This window comes from Perognathus longimembris, chromosome 22 (genome assembly GCF_023159225.1).
Source record: "Perognathus longimembris pacificus isolate PPM17 chromosome 22, ASM2315922v1, whole genome shotgun sequence".
NCBI classification, from domain to species: Eukaryota; Metazoa; Chordata; class Mammalia; order Rodentia; family Heteromyidae; genus Perognathus; species Perognathus longimembris.
In genome coordinates, this window is record NC_063182.1 from 12,286,289 (window position 1) to 12,309,611 (window position 23,323).

General features: G+C 41.7%; 1 protein-coding gene across 3 annotated transcripts in view; it reads left to right on the forward strand.

Annotated features, from left to right (window-relative positions):
* Positions 1 to 9,153: 9,153 nt before the first annotated feature.
* Rasgrf2 (Ras protein specific guanine nucleotide releasing factor 2) overlaps positions 9,154 to 23,323 on the forward strand; it is a 201,947-nt gene continuing 187,777 nt past the window's right edge. For 2 of the 3 annotated variants that reach the window (XM_048331557.1, XM_048331558.1), the window contains exon 1: positions 9,154 to 9,715. In XM_048331557.1, the coding sequence (XP_048187514.1) occupies positions 9,428 to 9,715 (288 nt within the window). In that variant the 5' untranslated portion in view covers positions 9,154 to 9,427. The remainder of the gene's footprint in view (positions 9,716 to 23,323) is intronic. The other variant, XM_048331559.1, reaches the window with a different exon arrangement.

Here is a 23,323-nt window from a genome sequence, read left to right on the forward strand (position 1 = left end):
TGTCTCTTCCTAAAGGGCAGGCTACTGACTATAAGCCTAGATGGGCCTCATCTGAAAGTATGGGATCAGGAGCTAAAACATGGTTTTTTGAAACATGGAAAAGTCCTACATTGTAATTAAAAGTATGTATTCTACAGCAGATAGATGTCCTGGGTTCAAATTCTAGCTCTACAACTTATGAGCTATGTGCTATTGTAAAAAGTACTCAACCTCTCAAATCCGTAGTTCCTTCATGGTAACAACGAATAATGACCTAGCCTAATGAAGAAAATGACCTAGCCTAATATCTTGCCCATGGTAAGCAGGTGCAATGTGTGTTTACTACTGCTGTGATTTTTTTTTTACCTACTATAATGCCAAGCCCCTGGCTTCTTCAAATGAAGGCTTAATCAACAGGAAAATGCCAGACAGGCTAATGATTCAATTGGGTATGTTATTTGGAATATCTGGTGTGTTTACTCCAAAAGAATAGAGAGGAAGACCTTCAAGTGAAGCTGAAGCAATGGGGCAGAGAGGTTCTTGGCATCTTCCAGCCCCTAAAGGATCTCATTGGTCCTCCCTGCTCCTTCTCTTTCCTTCTGTCCTCCTTGAACACCAAAACGGAATTTCTGTACCTGAAATCAAGAGTAGGTTGGGTGTCACCAACCGGCTTAAGATCTTAACTTACAATCTGGAATCCTCACATTTCATCGAAGACTCATTCTTTTGGGGGTAGTTTTTAAACACATATACTGAAAGCCATTAGGAGATCGCCTGTGATGGAGGCAGAGGTTTGCGCAGTAAGGCTTTGCTTATGAAGCAAGAATGCCCTCATTTCACGGGTTGGATGGACTGGCAGCATGAAAAGTTAGGGTAAAACATCAGAGACCCCATACTGTGAGCTAGGCAGTGCCCTGCAGGATCAGAACCATCAGGGAATGTCCTTGCTGGGGGAGATCTGAGCAGAGGTGGGTCCTGGATCTGAGGAGGCATGTGAGCTCTCTTACTTCTGAAGTGCCATGACTCAGACTTCCAGTAGCAGGGGGCTGCTAGGGGTTGTTGAACTGATCTGGTCCCAGAGACTGTAAACTCTTTTCTAGTTTGGAAAAGCAGAGTTGGAAGTGCATGTTTGAAGTTTAGAGCTGGAGCCTTCCAGGCCTCAGCTCACCATGGATGAGGAAATGTTAGGCCACCAATGGGTTCTGAAGCCGGGAAACAGCTGGTGGTCTGGTCTGTAGACTTGGAGCTTGCTTGCTCTTCGATCAGGTTTTTCCCCACCCACTGTTCTGCATGTTGTTTGCTAGCCTCTGGAGGAGTCTTCCTGAGAAGAGGTCTCTGTGAGTTTGGAGGTGTGTGTGTGTGTGGGTCTGCTTCTCTTCTCTGCTCCCATGTTAAAGTTTGGATCTCTTTGTTTTATTTTAAATTTTGTATTGTTTTTGTAAAGGTGGTGCACGGAAGGGTCATAGTTATGTAAGTCATGTAATGAGTACATTTCTTTTTGGACAGTGTCATCCCTTGCTCTCTCTCAGTTTGTCCTTCCCATTCCCACCCACAAGTTGTGCAGTTTATTGTCAACGTAGTGTTTTGTGAATATCAATGCTGCATTTGTTCACCTTTTGTCCCTCCATTTCTGTGCCTCCCCTTACCCTCCCAAAGACAACTAAATGAACAAACAAGACAAAAAGAAAAGAAAAGAAAAGCAATGAAGAAAAACACCTCTTGTTTCCCTTTGCTGGAGTTCATTTTGGTAAATATTATTTTATATGATCAGAGGCACATAGGTCTAAGAATATCTTCCACCAGTATGTACACATGTCAAAGCAACCAAGACAAGCAGCCATGGACAGGAACTTTTGGTGCTGTGAACCAACATAAACCTTTCTACCTTACAAGAAAGTTGACTAACACAACCTTCCTCTTCTTTCTGGGGCATGTAATCATGGCCAAGTCTCCTTAGTGGTTTCAGCTCCTGCCAAACAGCCCTCTGTGATTCTAGCTTAGTCAGATGACTCTAAGTACCACATAGGTGCTTGCCTTCTCCCTTTGTCTCTCCAGCCTATAAGTTGCAGCAGCTTTCTGTAGTCTCTGACTTCTCACCCAGAATCTTCTTAGCTTCTTAGTCTTAAACCTCTGAATTAAGTTTCCTATGGAAATACTTAACATTTCCCAATACTTAACATTGCTTCTAATATTTCCTAGCCAACTGCCTGTCCCCCAAACCTTTTAACTACATATGTTGCACTTAATTTGATATCACTCTGTGCCCCTGTGTCTCCTGTCTCCCTACAATATTTCCTTTTTTTGATTCGGCAGCTTTCATGTTGCTTTACTTTTCTTATTAGGAGAAACAAAAGCTAGTAAAACAACTCTGACAAAAATGTGCGACCCAGTGGTGAGTTTATGCATTTAAACAAAATGCCCAATAACACATTAGTGGCATGCTGAAAGTGAAGACTTGCCAAGGGTGGGATTTCTTTTTTCTAATGTCCTTGGAAGGCCTTCACTGCCCATACATGCTGCCACTTGTAAGATTCTTTTTCTTCAGTGTTGGGAATTGAACCCAGGATCTCACACTTGTTAGGCAGGTCAGTCCAGTGTCTTCTGGGTTTTGTGGGAACCCCTGAGTACTGCTCTGTTCCACCTTCAGTTGGACTCTGGTCCAGATTTCCTACCTTAGCTCCAAGTGGAGCAGGATGTGGATGGAGTGCCGAGTCTAGCTCTGGCACTAGAGTGTCACATTAGAGTATGGGTTTGCTAAAGGTGAGTGTGATTTTTTTTTCAACTAAAAGCATATAGATTAACATGTTTGGTTTTTTTTTTTGGTATATTTCTTTGTTATTTGTACTAAAGACTTTTTAATCTACATTTTAAAAGAATCTTCCCATGTTGCTTGAGAGCTAAGACCAACAGTTAGAGAATATCATTTATTTGCCTCAGGCGAACATATGCTAGCTACTCTATGTGTGTGCGCAACTCTGACACATTTATTGCTTTAGAATGTGACAAGTTTATCATTTCAAATAGACGATGCCAATTTAGTGGCACAAAAATTTGATAGTAAACTCCCAGCTTGGTAGATCTTAGGACATCTTTCCCCAAATACTCAGAGGGACTTAAACCTTAAAAGTGCTTACAAAAAAATTCTTAGAAAGAGCTGATGCTTTGACACCCTGGTTTAGGAGAGCAACCATTTCATTTGCTGGGGAATAAGGAGAAGGGGCTTTTAGGATGCAGGACTTTCAATGCTAAAAGTCCTGGGCAACCACAGTCCTCATTCCATGAAGACCAAATGGCAGGATATAAGCAAGGCTCCAAATTTTGCAGCCAATGTGCAATGGTTATCCAGGATGACATTAAGAAGGAAAGCCTCTCTGATTGGCTGTGGTGTTTAATGCCCAGAAGGAATGCAGCTCTTGGGTTGGCTGTGTTGGTTTATCCCCAGAAAGAATCTCGTTGAATCTTTCTCTTAGGCTCAGTAGAATTAGTCTTTTAACCCACAGAGCTGGGTAGATGAGATACTCTGAGAGAAGAAGCAAGAAAATACAAATAGGATAAACTACTGTGTCCTTATTATTGTAAAAAGGTCACTGAGGTCCTTCCTGATATTGCTCCTAAAAATATCTTGCTTCAGCCTTCTGACTGAGTTCTAGCTCCGGCAGCTGCCATGGACCTGGGCAGAGGAGGAGGGGAACTGAAGATGAAGAATAGGAGGAGGGTGGGCTGGGGAGATAGCCTAGTGGCAAGAGTGCCTGCCTCGAATACACGAGGCCCTAGGTTCGATTCCCCAGCACCACATATACAGAAAAACGGCCAGAAGCGGCGCTGTGGCTCAAGTGGCGGAGTGCTAGCCTTGAGCGGGAAGAAGCCAGGGACAGTGCTCAGGCCCTGAGTCCAAGGCCCAGGACTGGCCAAAAAAAAAAAAAAAAAGAATAGGAGGAGGGTCACTGTGCCCTCAGAGGAGATGCGTGTTCACCCACCTCTGGAGTGTAAGCCTTGAGTACGTGGTTCTCCACCTTAGCTTGATGCTAGGGTTGAAAGGCAACTTGAAAATTCAGGGCCTGGACTATTCCCCAGTTCAATTTTAATTAGAATTTCCAAGGAAATTTAGTCTTTCCACAGATGTTTGTTCTTATAAAGACCACCAGGTATTCCTGATTTGCAGCTAGGACTGCAAATGGTTCGACATACAGCATGGTCAAGCTAAGATACTACTCAGGAGGAGAAGGAGAAGGGAGAACAGAAAAAGAAAGTGAATAACTTTGTACCATCTTGCTAGTATACATCAAGACAGCATAGAGAAACTCAACAAAAGCTGTTGATCCCTAGGGAGGTGAAGAGGGAGAGAAATAGACTGGGGGGGGGGTTGGGCTGGTAGAGAGGCTAAAGGAGGTTGAATACAGTTAAAAGAGATTATTGGCAACCAGGAAAATGAAACAAGGAAATGTGCTAGGGATGCTATTTTTGCAGGGAGAGGCGGGAGGGTGATGCAGGGGTGAGGTTGATTAGAACACAATGTAAATCTGTGTGGTGATGTAATAATGAAATCTCCCAATGTTTAAACAAAGAAAGTGACCATCCTTGCATATCTGCTGTGCATTTTTTTAAATTTGGGGAAGACATTTTAATCTCAACTGAAAGACATGGGCGTGTATTCTCAGTAGTTCCTACACCAAGGTATGACTTCTTTTATTTTTCATAAGAAAGTACAGTTTAGCAACAGCTCTGGTTTAGCTACTGGATAGTTTGTGTTGAAAGTAGTGGCTTTTATTAATTAAGAAAACACAAAAAAGTCTTCACTTTTTCAGTAGAGGTGCATCTCATTTTTAATGTTTGGAGAAAAACATTTGCTATTCAGAAAATTACAGTTAGGTGACACATCACAAAGACAGGTAAATGATTTTATTAGTGCTAAAAGTAGTTTCAGAGTAGTAGTTTGCATCTCATCTTTGGTAAATAAGAAGTTCTATTTAGTGAAAAGCACGCTTGGTGTGAGGAAGGAAGAATCCTTTTCTATTTTCCATAGTTGGGAAGAACCTGGCTTTAGTAATTATCAAGAGAGGATCCAAAAGTGGTTATCAGTTGTATCCTTTAGAAATTATCTGAGATTCTAAGGGAGGCTGAATTATTAATAAATACACCCATTTCCACATCCATCAGCCATCAACTTGACAATTTGATCTGTCAGGCCAAGAAAAAGTATCTTGGTCTGAATGAAATGAATGAAATCCCTAATATGGCATTTTGTTTGCATGTTGAAGTATCTGATCTCAAGGCAGTGCAAAGGTCTTACAAGATGGCTCAAAATAAAGCCCTTTCTACTCTTTTCCCCCAAAGTAGGAAGAAGCTCTCTCTGGAATTCTCTTATCTGCATTAAAACCAGACTGCTCCTACATCCTCATGCTGAAATCTTCTCTATCTTGGAACACAAGACTGAGGAATGCAACCACACCTGCACAGACTTCATTTCTAAGACATAGTCTGCCTCTTGGGTTCACTGAAATGCCAGTCATCATTTAGACTCCTGAAAATTGTCCACTTTCCCATTCTCCCCATCCTATGGGAGAGGAGGTACAGTCTATATAAATTCTGAATTGTTTGGATTAGTGGTTAATTATCCGATGTAATTATGTGTAACTAATAAATTTGTCTTTTCTCCAATTTATCTGTCCTTGTCATTTTATTCTAGAGAGCAGAGGAATATTTATCTTTATCTTTATAACATAGTACTTTGCCAGAACTCAGTCCTGGGGAATTTTCAAATTACAGCAACCATAGAAAAAGGTCATTGGAGAAAGGATTGCAGCTCATTCAAATTTCTCTAAATGAGCCAGAGCCAGCACCTAGAGAAAGGGAACAAATTTAAACCTCTCTTCTGTGTCTGAAGGATAAGGCTTGAGTTTGGGATTTTGAAAAGCTGCAGATTAGGTTGTACACCTCCCACCTCAACCTTAAAAACGTTGGACAACTCAGATAAGATGTCTCCTTTTCTTTCCCCATTCTTCCTTCTTTCCCTTTCCTGCCTCTCTCTCTCCTTTCTTGCTCCTTCTCCGCTTTCCTCTTCCTTCTCTTTTGTGTCCTCCTCTTTCTTTTTGGTCTGAATTGCCTCTTCTGCTATACGTAGTGCTTTTCAGATATGACTGCCCACTGCTATTTTTCTCCTCTTGCCTAGAAAAGGAAAAGAGGATGCTGCCCCCCCCCCCCCCGCCCAATGTCCTTAAACAGACCTTCTCAGAATAGGTTCCACAAAACACAAGAGATGGCAGTAACGAATCCACAGAAGTGCTTGTTCCCATCCATTTGGAACCCAGTCCTTTTGGCCAACCTGTTTGATCAGCTGGGGTGGGGTAGGTTCCTCATTTCCATAGCCTCCTGGCCCTTTGTGCTTCTGTGGCAGTGGTCCTTGGGTGAAGTTTCCATGTGAATGAAGGGACACAAGGCCCACCACCATCTGTCAGACACCCACTGGGAATAGTTTGTTTAGACTGTCCATAGATTTCTGATTTTCATTTCTTAAATTCTTAGAGAGTGGTCTGCATTTGGATGTTGCTGCTCTTCTGAACAATCAGTGACCAAACATGAGCCATTGATTTAGAAAATATTTATGAATCACTTCTGTATGTACTGCATACAGCTCTCCCTCAGGTGTCCTGCAAGGATTAGAGTCCAGCCTTGCACCTGGGAAGGAGTCCAGAAGAATCTTCTAGCCATGAATGTCCTCCTAGCAGCTTCTGAGCATGCCAGGACTGTGAGCCATGTCTTGCCCCATCACCTCAGTACCACCTTTCAGGTCATAAACTTATGATCAACAAACAGGTCTTATAGTGAATTTCGATAGTTGAAATCCATTATAGTCACCAGCCAAATTGTGGAGGCCAACGTCATTTTTTTCTCTTTTCACTCATCTGGGGCATATGAGGACCATTCTACCTTACACTGCAGGAAGTGACATCAGACAGGAAGTTGAGACTAATACTTCATGAGGTTCAGACCATAAGGACATCTAAACAGATGACACAGATATATGAGATGAGACTTAATAGTGGAGATATTGCCAATTGAGAGAAATATTCTTTCCCATCTGGGAAAAAAAGCAACTCAAGTGGGTTAGAAGGTCTGCATATGAACTATAAAACTACTGATTTCACATCTTTAATGGCTGACCTTGAGAAGAGAACTCACCAAGTGTACTTGATACCTCTACTTGCTTATAGTGAGAGCTGCACCTGAACCACAGCCAAGAAAGAAAAGGCCCCTGAGAGAGCCACCTTCTTCCCGGCAATCTAGAATCTGGCTCAAAATCTCCTCTGCACTTCATTTTCCATCTCTCTCCTCTTCTCAGAAGAACAATGCAAGCTCCCAGCCAGGTTAAACACAACGGGGCACCGCACTGCCCTGTAGATATGTAAAAATATGTAAAGAGAATGACCACTGTTCTCTCAGCCATTTCAAAATGGCAATTTTCCTATTACACAACGTCTAATAGTGGAAGTTTTTCTTGATGGGCAAAATGCAAAAACCACTCAGCTGCTCAGTGGAGCAGAGTTAGAATACTTAGCAAAGGCAGCTTTAGAGAAAACCAGAAGAACCCTGCGGTGACCAACTGATGAGCACACAAATAGCAGGACCAGACAGAGATAATGTCACCAAGCCACTGCCAACGAAATCATTTTTATTAGATCTTACCTACTTTTAAAATAAACAGATTTTGGCAAACTATTTTAATAAGTGACCAAGAAGAATAAAGAATGGGTAGGCGAATTAAACATTGGCACTTCTGGGATTTCACTAGCTTTCTCTTGGAGTTTCTTATATATTATTTCTTTTAATTAAAGAGAACATGTTAATTAGAATACATTATGTGTACAAAGGGGCTTCATTGTGAAGTTTTCATGCATGTATACAATATACTCTTGATCAAATTCACCCTCTCACTCACCATTTCTTTTCCACTTAGATTTCATAGCAGGCTGCGGGGAGGTGGGTTCTGTCTGTAGTTGTGGCTGTTGAGATTTGTTAATCAAATGAACTCCGGTCCTAGCAAGGGATTCTGGTAAGCCTGTGATACCTTGGCCTCTGGGTTGGGTTCTGTGTAGTATTGATGCTTTGAGTATTGGTTAAAAAATTCCACACAAAAAGTTTTGTCTCTTTTACCTTAATCTTGTGAAAGACAGATGACCCAAACGAACCCCCCCTCACCCCCCCCACTCCACCCCATAACTTCCTGGGAACACTTGGGCTTCTCTCTTTCCTTTTCACCATCTGCTTTAAATAACTACCATGCAGGTACAAGCAGAAAAGCCAACACTGTGGTTGACGCAAAGCCATGCTGGGACTCCAGCTACTGTCCTGGATGTTGGTAGGCTTGTGAAATGTGGAGATGGGAGTAAGCGTGTTGCGTGTTTGTTGCGTGTCTTTGCATATTTGTGTGTTGAGGGTGAATGTGTACTTGTGTGAATGTGCGTGTGGATTAGGGTCATGTGCCTCTGTGAATCTCTACCCGTGCCTGTATGTATTTGGGTTAGGTGCAGGTGTGTATTGGTGGGTTTTGTGTGTGTGTAAATGTGGGCATGGTTGTAAATGTGTATTGTGACTGTGTGAGCATCCCAGCAAACGCATGTGGCATTTATCCGTGACTTTACATTTTTTTGTAAGAAATGCACAGTGTTTATATTTGCGCGTCTATCTGTATTTGTGTATAGATGGATGTGTGCTACACGTGGCTGTATTACTGCTATGAGTGTGTGCATTGTGTGAAGGTGCGTTTGTGCAAATGTGTTGCGAGAGCGCACAGGTATTTGTCTAGGGGGTGAGTGTGCACATTGTGTGTACTTCGGTGTGACTATTTTTGTGTGGGAGTGATGGGTTCTGGGTTTGCGTGAGTGGATTGGTCTGCGTGCAACACGCGTGCCTTGGGGGTTTGTAATTGCCTGTGTTGTGAGCGCGAGCGCCTGGTGCGTGGTGCCGCGCGCCTCCACCTCGGCGGCGGGATCTGCCCCGGTGGGTGGCGGCGCCGGGCCGGGCCGGCCGGGCCGGGGCGGGACCGGCGCTGGGCTGAGCGGGCTGCGATCGCTCGCAAGCCGATTACGGCTCATCTCCCACGTGACGTTTACCTTCTGTCTCCGGGAGCGCGTGGCCCGAGGACAGTCCTCCTCCGGCTGCCGCGCGGCGCGCAGCCCTGCCCGCCCGTCGCGGGCTCGGCGGCTGCAAGTTTGGGCGCCGCTGGGGCGGGTGGGGGCGCCCTCGGGGCGGGGGGAGCCGCTCTGCACGCGGCGTCCGGGCCTCCCTTCGCCCGAGAGGGCGCGGTCGGGACGGAGAAGGTGCCCCGCGCCCCTCGGAGCCGCGCGTCGCCGCGCCCGGGAGGAGGGCGGGGTGCCCGGCGCGCGGACTCGGGGGGAGCCGGCGGGGCGATGAGCGCGGGCCAGGGCTGAGGCCCCCCGGCGCCCTCGCCATGCAGAAGAGCGTGCGCTACAACGAGGGGCACGCCCTGTACCTGGCCTTCCTGGCGCGCAAGGAGGGCACCAAGCGCGGCTTCCTCAGCAAAAAGGCGGCCGAGGCGAGCCGCTGGCACGAGAAGTGGTTCGCGCTCTACCAAAATGTGCTGTTCTACTTCGAGGGCGAGCAGAGCGGCCGCCCGGCCGGCATGTACCTCCTGGAAGGCTGCAGCTGCGAGCGGACGCCCGCGCCACCCCGCACCGGCGCCGGCCCCGGAGGCGGCCGGGACGCGCTGGACAAGCAGGTACCGCGCGCCCTCCCCCGCCCGGCCTCCCCGCGCGGGGCCACGGGGCTAGCGGTGGAGGTGGGGGCGGGCGGGGGGTGGGGGATCATGGGCTTACCCCTCGTGGGGACGGCGGAGCGCCGGCTCCACGCGTCCCCGCCACCCCCCCCCCCCGGCCAGGCGCAGGGGCGAGGCGAGCGAGCCGTTGGGGTTGGGACCCGGCTGGCTTTATTTCATAATCCCTCTGCAGAGCGGCCGCGTCCTTTCAGTTTCTCCGCCGTTTCTCTAGACGGGGTTCACGAGGATTTTTCTTTCCCCCCCCCTTTGGGGCGTGCGGGGGGGGGGCGACGTGTGTTGACACCTGTTGGATTTAGGTTGACGAGACTGAACTTAGTGGGAAAAGTTTGGCTTCTGCCTTCCCCATGTGGCGCGCGTGGATGTCTTGCCTTGCACAGAATCCACGCCAGGCTGTGCCCGGGAAGATTCGGATTCCCGAGACTGACAGGCACTTGAAACCAAATCGCTCTTTGTGGTTTAGGTCAGTTTACCTTGCCATCATTTCACCCACTGGGGGCAATTGCGAAGGTAAATATGGACCGATGCACCTCCGAATTAATTTTTTTGGTCTCTGCAAGTTTGCTGTGTTTAAAAACATGGGCATTAGAAATAAAGCACGCTCTGTACTTTGGGATGAATACTTTCCAAATAAATGCGACCTTTGAGTTGCTGGTTACAATCGCATTCGTTTTATACGACGCTTGCTCCCTGAGGGAAAGAAAGGGGCGACCTTCTGTAGCCTCTGCTCTGCTAATTCCTGCAGATAGGAAATGGCTATTCTTTCAAGTGCGATTTGGTTAAGAAACTTAAAATTTTATGCTCCCCCAAGTTCTCACGTGGCTTCTACATCGCAACCTTGAAGGAAAAAAGGCGTATTGTCTTTGCTATTGCGGACAAATCTTTCCCCACTTTTATTTTCTGTGAGTGTAAGTCAGACCCAACCTTATCCAAGGAACCACCGACGATGTGGGAGGGACTAGCGATAAATGACAGCAGGTGCCTACTGAGCCTCTTGGAGTTCATAAATATATATATATATATACATATATATATTTACACACATATGTATGAGGCATTAAAACTAGATGGACCAAGGTGTTTTTCTTTCTCTTCTAGAGTTTCACTATAAATCATTAACTTAACACTGTGTAATGCTTATAAATTTGAAATTTAAAAATTGCCCTCATGCTTTTGAGGGTATGTTCAGAATCATTGGAGAACTGATTTTCAACTTGGAAATTATAGATAGGTACTACAGATATAAATGGATTGTAAGTTGTATATTTTAGAATCTAAACTGCAAGAGCTGTTTTGACGCAACAGATTTTTTCCAGGGTGTGTGTGTGTGTGTGTGTGTGTGTGTGTGTGTGTGTGTGTGTGTTTGCGCGCGCGTGTGTGTATTTTTATAGTATCTTAATGAGATCCTTTCAGAAAGTTATATATTCCAAGGCCCCACAGGAACCAAAATGAACAGTATTTTAAGTACTATTATGTCTGAAATAAAAGAGTTCCTTAAATTACTTTGAATATATATCACTGATTTAATTCCCAATTCTTTGTTTTGCTTGTGCTTATTATTAACATGAGTCACTTTGACTTTTATTTGGAGTTGAGTTCATGGAATTGTTACCTGTCACAACTTAAATGACTGTCTGGCCTGCTATGTAAGCCAGTATTTTTCTACTGGGAATATATTTAACCTCTCATCTTCAGGATGGTTTTCTAGGCTGGATTTCAGTAAAGTAATCTCCGAGTAGTTTGACTTTCATTCATTCTACATTCTAGTGGATGTATGACAGAAGTCATCTTGTGAATGATTCCTTTTTTTCCCCTACCAAATAAGTTAGGAGTTGTTCTTGATCATATTATCCATCCTGAGAGGTTAGGAATTGGAAACTCTGGGATTGTAGATGAAATTGAGCTGGGGAGATGCAAACATTCTAGAATGAATTAGAAATTGGTTTGGGAGACCTCTTAAATTTTGTCATGTTAGGCATGCTTAGTTAACTTGGGTTAATCTTGCAGACAGCTGTTTCTCTTAGATACTGCCTATTGGGGTTTGTCTGGAGAATTAAGAAGAGACACGGTGGAACATAAGGAGGAGAATTGTATTTTACACCTAGAACTTAGGTAATTGGTTCATTTCAGTTAATTGGGATTCTGTTGTGCTTAGCTAGACTCAAACTCCGAGACGTGATGACTTGAGACCTGAGAGCTTTGGGGAGTACGAGGGAGATGAGCGAGCAGATCACGGTCTGCTCCTTCATGGATGCCTTGGCAGGTTTCTATGTAACCCAAATCTTACAGATGCATATGCCTTTGGGGACCTGAAATAGCATGTGCGGAACAGTTGTTTTCTTCCACCATGTTTCCATATGAATTCTTTGGCTAATCTCTTAGCTCTCTTTCTTCTCCCCCCTCCCCCCCCTCTGCTGTTGCTTCTTCTCCCCACTGACGTCACAGTTTCCTAGTTTGTAAAAATTAAAGAGTTTGCAGAAGATGATTTCCAAGTTGGTTTGCCAATATTGGTATCTTCAGCTTCCAAGGTTATGACAGAATGTGAGCTTTTTGCTTTGTACAGAATGTGAAAGGCAATTTCACAAGCTTTATGTAAAGATTATGGATGTTTGTAATAAATATCACATTTGAGAAGCTCAAGATAAGTAGGTGATTGAAATGGGCATTCTGTTCCATCCAGGCCAACAGATGCACAAACCAATAGTAGCAGCAATGACATTAAGTGCAGCAGAGATGTTCTTATCATTTGCATCTGAAGGGGACAACATATTTTAATGTCTTTGCTAGTTACAGTGATTGACACATTTCGTGCTATAGCCTGCTTTTTTTCATTCTTGAGAATTTAAATTCTCTCTCTCTGTCTCTGTCACTCTGTATCTCTCTCTCTCTCTCTCTCTCTCTCTCTCTCTCTCTCTCTCTCTCTTTCTGTGATTATGTATGTGTCAGTACTGGGATTTGGACTGAGAGCCTGGACACTGTCCTTTAGCTTTTTCACTCAAAGCTGGAACTTCACCACTTGAGCCACCTCTCCACTTCTGGCCTTTTGATAGTTAGTTGGAGAGTACCTTGAGCTAATCTCTACCTTGGATAGTCTCAAAGGCTTTCCTCTTTCAGCTGGCTTTGAACTATGATCCTCAGATCTCAGGTTCCTGAGTAGCTGGGAGTGTAGGTTTGAGTCACTGGTGCCCAACTTTATTTCTAATTAATTGGGTTTTTTACTTAAGTTATAAAGAAGGAAATATCCACTGGTTTACTTCATCTAAATAAGAATTCAAAATAAGTTGGTTGACACAAAAAGAAAAATTCAGGGTGTTTTCAGCCCATTGTCTTAAGGCATTTGTAGTGAACTGGAAAACGAGTGTCCAAATTGAAAATAGGCGCAGGTTGAAGGAATATCTGCGTTGCTCCATTTATTTTATTGTATTTCGAGACTTCAGTCAGTTGTTGGGGGATTACTGGACTCTTGTATCAGCTTTCCACAGTGACTTCTTCGGAATATGAATTCAGGTTTTTTAAAATTTAAATTTAAGTGTTGGTTTTCCCAAAAATATGTCTGAATATCTTTTCTTCTCAAAAAAGTTGCGCTTGTAGAAAACAAGAAGCTTCAATCTCATTCCAGGTGTAGGGATTTAAAGAGAAACAGAACCTGCATTTATTAAGTACCTTCTGTATGCTGTACCTTATCTAACTTGAAATTTTACTTTAGCTCTCACAGATTACCATCATCATCATCACCACCACCACCACCACCATTGTTACTACTTTCACTTTTACCTACACTAACACTGCCATCCAGTGAGTTCTTGGTAGGTAATTAAAGAGTACCTTGCTTGGGAGGGCAAGGGAAGAGAGGACAGTGTCCAGAAAGAAATGTACTCATTACCTGGACTTACGTAACTGTAACTCTTCTGTACATCACCTTGATAATAGCAATTTAAAAACTTTACAAAAAGTACCTTGAGAAGTCTGTATTTAAATCCACTGAGCCTCAAGAAATGGAAAATCTTGAAGGATGGGAGATGAAAGTATAATGTGCAAATCACTGTTTTGTTCATTCTTATTTCTCTTTAAAAATGAGTTAAGGATGCAGATTAATTTTTGAGAACTACAACTGTAGGCCACTGCATATTTAAAGAAATATGAGATTTCTTTCCAAAAATAATTTTACCTAGTATTCTTTTACTTTGTGTAGCACCTTGCACTTGCATTTGGGATGCAGGAACACATGTGCCCTGGTTAGTAGTTTTACCTATTAAGATGTATTGCCACAAACCATCTTTGTTAAATTTTTTTTGTTCTGGTAATGTTAAGTGTCTCATTTATCCTGATTTTGCTTTCTTGGAGGAAGATAGAAAGGGGTCACCCTAGATCCAGAGGTTAAAAAGTACTATAGCTACTTCTCATATTTGCGCTGAATAAACCCTGTTGGTTTTAGAGAGATTGCTGATTACATGATTCCACTGTCACTTGATTGCTAGAAAGATATTTTAGCCTTTTAACTTGTCCCTGAGGAAAGGATTCGTATCATTTTGTTGAATTAGGCAGAACTGCATGCATACCCTGAAATACGTTCAGGGGATGAAGAGCATGGATGGTGAATTTTCCTTCTAGTTCATGTTGCTTAATAACTAACCCCATATTTTCTCTTAACCCTTTGCTTGCTGAACACAGTGTGAAAAATAAAATAATGATGCTTATTGAAACATAAAGCATTTAAAATTATAATGTAGGGAATAAGGATAACCTATTAATTCAAATTTGTAACTATTTTTTGTTAAGGATATATGAAAGAAACCCATCATGGATCAGCAAAATTTAGTTATTTACTTTTCACTACTCTAAACATCATTATTTAGATTATGTACTTGTTAAAATTCAACAGAAGAAAATACATCTTTGATGTTACAGATATACAAAAACATCTTATTGTGGTATTTTTCTGTGTTTTTAAAAAATTAGGTATTGAATGATGGGAAATATTTGTAGCTGATAGCAATTTTTATTCTTACTTTTGAAAGTAAAAAAGAAAACAGAGATATTTTCCTTATACTGGGTGACAAGACCTAAAGTATGAATGAGGGGCAAATATGTCTGGCTTTGACAAGCAGATTAAACAATTATTGTACTGCTGTCTGTCATGTAGATTATTTTAAGTAGGCATAGGTCACTGTCCAATATTACTTAAATATAAAGGCATTAACCAATGTTATTTAAGTTTCATAGGATAGAAAAACTAATGTTATTTTGTAACAAATTAAGTCAGACTATGACATAGATTTACTCAGACCTTAGATCCTAACTTCTACAATTTTAAACTGTTTTGATGTTTTAATGCCTGTCCATTTATCTTACAAGAAAGAAATGTCTTTCTGTCCATGTAAGTTTGTTTCCTTCAGCTCCTGAATATTTGCAAATTACTGTGCTGCCATACATGTTGGGAGTTTGCAGATTTTTATTTGTATTATTGACATTTCAAAGAATGAGGTATGGATCCAATCTGTGTGCTGTTTGAGAAGCCTTATATTTTAGGACAAAGAATGTGTCATGATTCTGTTATTTTAATCACAATAGAAACGCTTCTCTGACATTAGGTTACCTTAAATAAAGACTACAAAGAGTCATGTATTTATTACACAATGATTTTTCAGTCTCTGGTGGGCTCAGGGACAAATGTATCCTTAATTTGCATTGGATAACACAGTGTAGGTACTGTAAGCACACTGTGATATTACACAATGGTAAAAATCACCTGATGCATTTCCCAGGATGCACCTCTGGCTTTAAGTACTTTATGACCCTATAGTAAAATCATAATACTTGAATGAAAGTAGAAACAATATGAAGTATAGACATAGCCCTTTGTGAAATACAATATTGACTCTGTTTTAAGATTTGACTATTAATCTAAAAATTTTATTCCTCTAGATTATTCATTACATTTCCATGAGTATAACTTTAACATTTTAGTTGATTGAACAGTTAAAATACATTAATTTGGTTCCACCAATAGTGTTACCATTTTTGTCCAATGAATTAAAATATGATTGCATGTGTATTTAGAAAGAAAGTAGCTGGTTATTTTCTCATTGTTTATGCCGGAAATATTGGCATCAGTAAGTGGAACGGAGATGCAGAAAGCAAATGGTCTCATAGTTTTCCTTTTTACTGGCACTTGAAAAACAGATGATTCAAAGTAAAATAAAAATTCAAATCATTTTTCCTGTAACTCTGCACAGTTACTTTCAAAACACTCCAAACACTCTTTTAGGGAAAAAGGGCAGAAAACATTAGCATATTTGAATTGCTTTTATTTATTTGAATGACTGAATGTTGAACTCAGGGTTTTACACTCTATTATTTTACAGCCCACTCATCCCAAGTTCTTTTGGTTTTAATTTGTTTTTCATATAGGGTTTCCATTTTTGCCCAGGCACACCACAGAGTGTGACCCGCTGACCTTTACCTCCCAAGTAGCTGGGATTATAGATGTGCACCACCACACTCAAATGATAAGTACAAAATAATGTTTATTAAATAATATACAATTTCCTTTTCTTTTTGAACTCTGATGGAAGAAATGACAAAGCTGAGGAGGTCTACGCAAAAACCTTTCGCAGCATCAGAACAAGTGAATGAGAACTGTAATTCTTAGAAGATCTGAAAAGATACCAAATGAGGCAAAACAAACTAATGCTTGAAAATACAATTTATTCATCATTTTCTTCTTAATTTGAAGTGATTTATACCATCATTTCTTTTTGTTTTGTTTTGTTTTGGCCAGTCCTGTGGCTTGGACTCAGGGCCTGAGCACTGTCCCTGGCTTCTTCCCGCTCAAGGCTAGCACTCTGCCACTTGAGCCACAGCGCCACTTCTGGCCGTTTTCTGTATATGTAGTGCTGGGGAATTGAACCCAGGGCCTCCTGTATAGGAGGCAAGCACTCTTGCCACTAGGCCATATCCCCAGCCCATACCATCATTTCTTACTTCAGGTCTTCCAATAAGATATTCTTGAGACCATGATGGTCAACTAGCCGGGGTGTGAAGGAGTCCAGTGGCTGGTACTTTGCATTCTTTTCATGCTCTTAGCATGATTCATTAATGCTGGTTAATTTTGACAATGCCTGGTTTACTTCCTGAGCTGGGACTATGAGCCCCTACCAGCACTGGGCTAGTCCTTCCTACTAGAGAGACAATTTGAAAACTAGGAGTTTTCCAAGTTAGTTGTGTGGGACTAGGAAGTTGATAACTTGCTCTCAATCTCATTAAATGACCTTACAGCTTGTTATAAAAGAAGTCATGCTGAGAAAATGTCAGGGATGCCCAGTAATCAGAGGCTACTCCTATCTAGTATCAATCTGCTTTCTTTAAACTTGAAGAATGTTGGTTTGCAGGTGAGGTGAAGATATTGGGTGTGGTTCAGTTTAGGAGTGGAATTGTGTAGGTTTTAGTTCTGCTACATGATCTTGAGCAATTTCTCCTTTTCTTCCTCTCTCTCTCTCTCTTTCCCACCATTTTCTCTCTCTTTTTGGTGGTCTAGGGCTTGATTTCAGAACTTGGAGCTTGCTAGGCAGGCACTCTACTGCTGGAGCCATTCCTCTGGCTCTTTTTTCCTTGATAATTTTTGAGATAGGCTCTTGCCTAAAGGACTGTGGTCTCTTGTGCTTTCCTATGTTTCTGGGATGACAGGTGTGTGCCAACACACCTTAGCTTTTTCTCTTGAGAATCTGTATAAAACTCTTTTGCCTGGGCAGATACAACCTCAGTATCCTACATACCTAAGATGAGTGGCATGCACCATGGGACCCATTTATTGGTTTAGATGTTTGTTTTTTAAACAAACTTTTGTCTCAGGTTAGCTTAGAACCTCAACCCTCCCTGTATCTGCCTCCAAAGTAGATTTATGGGTGTGCACTACCAGCATCTGGTGAAATATCTCTTTCTAAGCTCAGTTTTCTATCTAGAAGATAGGGGATTGTGGCAATGCCTTTTTCAGTGTGGTGATGTGAGACTTACAAATAAATGAGGCCAAGCTCTTAGAATAGAGCCATGCACACAACAGATAGCCAGCACACATATCACATAGTCCTTTTGTTCATTCTTTTTAAACACAATTCTTCATTGATTTTCTTCTTTCATTTTCACGATTTGGATCACTTGGGATCCCCCCCCCCCCATTTTCCCTTCTTTAACTTCAATCATCTTCAACTTTCAGTTATTTTTTGTTTTATCTGTTTCCCTCCACATACCCCTTTTATTTTTTGCTAGATTCTTTTAAAGCAAATCCCAGACATTTCATTATTACTCTTGTACATAAAACAGTACTTTCCTCTTTGGCATAGCTCTTATTTGGCATTGAAGATGCACTGGAAAAAAAACTCTCTTGGAAGAAGTTTGTAATGTGTTTCTGTTATAATGTGTTTTATTATAATGGCAGTCATCTTTTTGTTGCTTTGATGCTGTAATAAAGGAGAAAAACCAAAGACAGTTGTTATGAAGACATAAAAGGGTTGAATTAGCTTTTAAATAAATTCCAGCATGTTAAATCTTAGAGAAAAAGAAAGTCTGAAGTCAGTTGTTTAAACAAGCCATGTCTAAAGGTGTTTTCATGGTATGACTCTACTCAAGGGCAAAATTATATCATTGATGCTTACTGAAGGATCTCCTTCCTTTATTGAAGTCCATCTATTAAACTCCCCCCAGCTTTGGGGTGATCTTACTTAGACCAACAATACGGTTGCATCCATTGCTGTTCCTAATGTTTCTTCTCACTCAGTCCTTTGCCTCCTTTTGCATCAGTGTGGGCATCACCCACAAGTCAATGTTTATTCCATCTTTCAAATTCACACGCGAGGCACAACAGCTAGTCATCACTATTTCAAGTGCTAACACTTTATTCATCAAGTGTGAAGTTTCATTTTTTTTCCTAGTCCTGTCAGTCTTTTCCTCACTGAATTAGTTTCTGCCATATGACTGATTGCTTTGGGCCCTTTGGATTGGGAAGAAAACCCATGAATTCAAGTTTCTATGAGTAATGGTCACATCGGACGATGGGAGGACAGGGGAATATTATAAGGCAGTGTCAATGGGAGTAGTTTTTTGCTGCTCATGGGGATCAGTTCTTCTTTGAATGGTGCTGTTGGCTAGGTCATTTTCAACACACTTATTCCTCTTCAAATTCTTCTATTTCTGTCCCCTGCAGCCTAGCACTTTTCCTGACTTCAGGGTGACATGCTCTTCCAATTGAACCAGTTTAATATTATGGCCTCTTTTTTCCGGCTTCAACTTTCATTGCAATCTGTTATTCATCTGTACATCCTGGTGCATATTCTTGTGAAAGAGAATCTGAATGTTTCTGTTTATATTTTGGAGTAGACAGAATCATTGGTCTTTTACCAGTCCATGGATTGTCTGCCAAATAGCTGGGTCTGCAGCTAAGAAAGAATCGTGGGATGTTTAGTGGGTGGTGTAATGGGCATTATCATTGATGCCTGTAGATATTTGCCAAGCTACTTCATATTATTTGTACCAAAGTTAATCTTGTTCATCATGATAAAATGCATCGTGGTCTTTCAGTAGCAAGTTTACACCTTCACTTATCCGTAAGATTTCTATAGCAATGCACTTTCTCTCTGGTCTTGTATTGCCTTCTCTCTTCTCCAGGATTCATGCTATTAACTGCTTAACATTTTTTTTTTTTTTTTGGCCAGTCCTGGGCCTTGGACTCAGGGCCTGAGCACTGTCCCTGGCTTCTTCCCGCTCAAGGCTAGCACTCTGCCACTTGAGCCACAGCGCCACTTCTGGCCGTTTTCTGTATATGTGGTGCTGGGGAATCGAACCTAGGGCCTCGTGTATCCGAGGCAGGCACTCTTGCCACTAGGCTATATCCCCAGCCCCCTGCTTAACATTTTAAACTCAATTGTATGTTGGTTTTTTTTTACACAAAAAGCTTAATTTCCAAAGTACAGCAAACATATAGAAAAGTGTATAAATTTAGTGTTCCTCCTGACAAATATTCACAAAGTGAATACATTTTTGATGTGCACCCATATCAAGCCATAACATATTCAGCTTTGCAGAAACTAATGTCAGATTGCCCACATGCACCATCTCTATTGCTCTTGCCTGTTTTTGAACTTCACGTGTGTGTGTGTGTGTGTGTGTGTGTGTGTAGCAAGCGTCCTGTGTTATGTTCTTTCCCCCAATATCTCAATGTGAGAGATTCAGCCATGTTGTTCATATTGTAGTTCACTCCTTTCTTCTTCTTTATTGTCCACGGGGTTTATATATAATAATATCTTTACCTGTTCTATTATTGGTGGACCTTTGGGTTGTTTCCAGTGTTCAAGGCATTACAAATAACACCATGCCAGTTTGTGTACAAGTACTTTTGTTCACATTACATGTGGGCATTTCTGTTGGGTATGCATACGCAGGAATGAAATTGTTAGATGATAGAACATACACTTATTCAGTCCCAATATTACTCCTCAACTGTTTTGCAAAATAGTGATATCAATTTATGTTCCACTAGCAATGTATACTCTGTCCAGTTGCTCTTATACTTATAATCCTTGATATGAAGCATTAAATACTTTATTATATGATAACCTTGATGCTATGTTATATATAGAATTATTTATAACTAACTAAATATATATCATTGTAACCCTTGATATTGTTATAAGCATTCTAATAAACACATGTAGTAGTATTTTATTGTAGTTTCATCTTCTCTTCCCTAATAAATAATGAGACTGAGCATACTTTTGAATATTTACTGATCCTATGATTGTCCTTTGGATTGAAGTGCTTGCCATTACCTATTTTTTTATTGAGTTGATTTATAGGAATTATCAACTATATGTTAAACTACATGAGGTGTCAGTTTTGTACATCAAATATGGCTTAATATCAGACTAATATATTATTCATTCTGATGTATATATATATGAGGATATGAGTCTTTTGTCCATTATGCATATTGAAAATATTTGCTCACATTGAAGCTGGCTTTTTCCTCTCAATGATGTCTTTTGATAAACAGAAGTTATAAACTTCAGTGTAGTACAGCCATGTATCTTTTTCCTTGTGACATTCGTCTGTTTATATAATGGGTAAGGATTTCTGGTGTTGCTGAGGGTATGAAATGCAGTGGCCGGAGACCTTCTTTGCTGTTCTGACAGATCAAACTGTGATTAAAAAAATATCAGACAAATCCCAGAAGACACACCAGTAATGTGCTTGCATTAATTAATCGCCACATTGGAAAGCTTTCTTTTTGGAGGAAAGCTCCAAGGTCAATTCTGATATAGACAGAGAAGTTTTAATGTTCTTTTCTTTCTTATCCTGGGGTCTAAGTTGTTCCCTTCCTAGGATCTGAGTCTCTTTTCTTCATGTCCACAAGAGCTAGATGTCCACCTACTACTGGTACTTAGATCTTCCTACATGAAGACTCCTGTGTAGAGGTACAAGAGCCTTTATACAACCTACCAAAATGAAGTGAGGCTGGCAGCTTCACTCTACTGCTACCTGGAGGGTGTGCCAACCAGGAGGCCTGGGGCAGCTGGTAGGGGAAAACAGTGTGTCATGATCTTCAGTGGTGGAGGCAGAATTATCACAGTAGGTCTGTGGAGTAGCCTGTGATCATTCTTCCCAGTTTTATTTTCTTGATCAATATTCAAGAAGTTGTCAACAAGACAGAATTCCTTCCTGAATTGAATTCAAACAGTCTTACCAAAGTATTGGACAGTCAGTCCATTGCAAAGCACACTGATTACTTTCAAGAACCACAGTGGTATATGGCTGGCCAGCTAGCCAGCAACCTGATGAGGGGAGAATGTATCAGGGGGGATGTAACAGTTATGATGCAATAGCCCTGCAGGGAGTTTGAAGGTCTGATGTAGCCAATCTGCCAGGAGCAAGAAGCACATTTCTCCTCACAATGTGGTCTCTCCCATTGTGAGACAAATGGGTCCACGTGTTGATGGAATCCCAGCTCTGCTGCTGTGGGAGTCTCTGCATCAGAATCAGACTTGATCACCTTGATTCCAGCTGGTTCCCATAGAGAACCAGTCCTCTGAAGGAATATCTATATAGTGTTCCAGGGAGTTCAGTTAACAGCATGATTGGTTTCCACATCCTGGATCCTCTTATCTTTGTTTCCCTAGTAGATACATTACAGGAACGAGCCATCCGTGCTTGAAACATTTTTTTGAGACAAGGTCTCAAACTTACGATCATCCTGCCTCAGTTTCCATAGTAGTTGAGATTACAAATGCACCACCAAATTCAGCTTGCCACTTTAAAAAAAATGTAAAGCTGAGATCTGTTAGGGGCAAGCTATCTATATCATTGAACATTTTGTTTTTCATTTGGAGCATTTAGGTGTGTGTGTGTGTGTGTGTGTGTGTGTGTGTGTGTGTGTGTGTGTGTGTGTAGGGGGTATTGAATTTGAACTTAGGCCTATGCTTTGCTAAGCTAGCACTCTACCATGTCTCCAACCTTGTTTTTCCTGGTTATTTTTAGGAGAGAGTCTCCTTACCTGGACTTGTACCTGAGCTGCAATCCTCCTATTTGTCTTCCTGTATTTGGTGGGATAGTAGTAGGCACACATCACTGCATCCAGTGTCCCTCTGTGGAAACAGTCTGGTGGACTTTTCCTCCCTGGGCTGGTCAGGTACCATGATCCAGTACTTCCAATCTCACCCCTTAAGTAGCTTGAGATGACAGGTTATGTGTCCTGATACCCAGTTAGGCATTGTGAAGGGGTCTTGCAAACTGGGATTGCAAACTGCTGGGACTGCTTTGAACCACAGTCCTTCAGACCTCTTCCTCCCAAGTAGGGAGATGACACCCAGCTTCTACCTTCTTAATTCTTGAGTCTAACTTGATCCATCCTAAAATGAAACTTTCAGATCAGAGGCTTGTGGGTCAGTTTTGACAATGGTTGCAAACTAATAGTTGCCTTGTAATTTTGATTGAATGCTGGGCATTGTATATTTAAAATAAAGTCTTCTGAGGCCACAGATGATGTTATTTTCCTTCAGAGAAGATTGACTTTGCTTTCCTGCAGGTAGTAATCTTGGCCTGAGCTCATCAACCAGCTTTTAGGCTTTGTGGGCATTTGTTTATTCCCAGTTGACCTCAGTTTCTAAAATTCAGTCTTTTCAGCATCTTGTGTGGAAATTTAGGATGTGTACACCTCTCCTCCTATAGTCACCCTAGCTCTATAAGATTGCCAAATATTTAGTGCTACTTTCCAGTCTTTTCACTGCTATGTCCTACTTGTTGTCTATGTGCACTTCTATGTTGGCACACTCCTTGATGGAAAATATTTCCCAGACTGTCCCTTACTGGTTTACATCCTTGCTTCTCATGGTTTGGCTGTCTTGTTAGCTCAATGATGCTTTCCAATACATAATTTTTGGTATTATTTCCAGCCTTAAAAATTGTTCTTGCTGGATACTAGTGGCTCACTTCTGTAATCTTAGCTACTTAGGAGGCTGAGATATAAGGATTGTGGTTCAATGCCCGGCAGGGCAGGAAAGTCTGTGA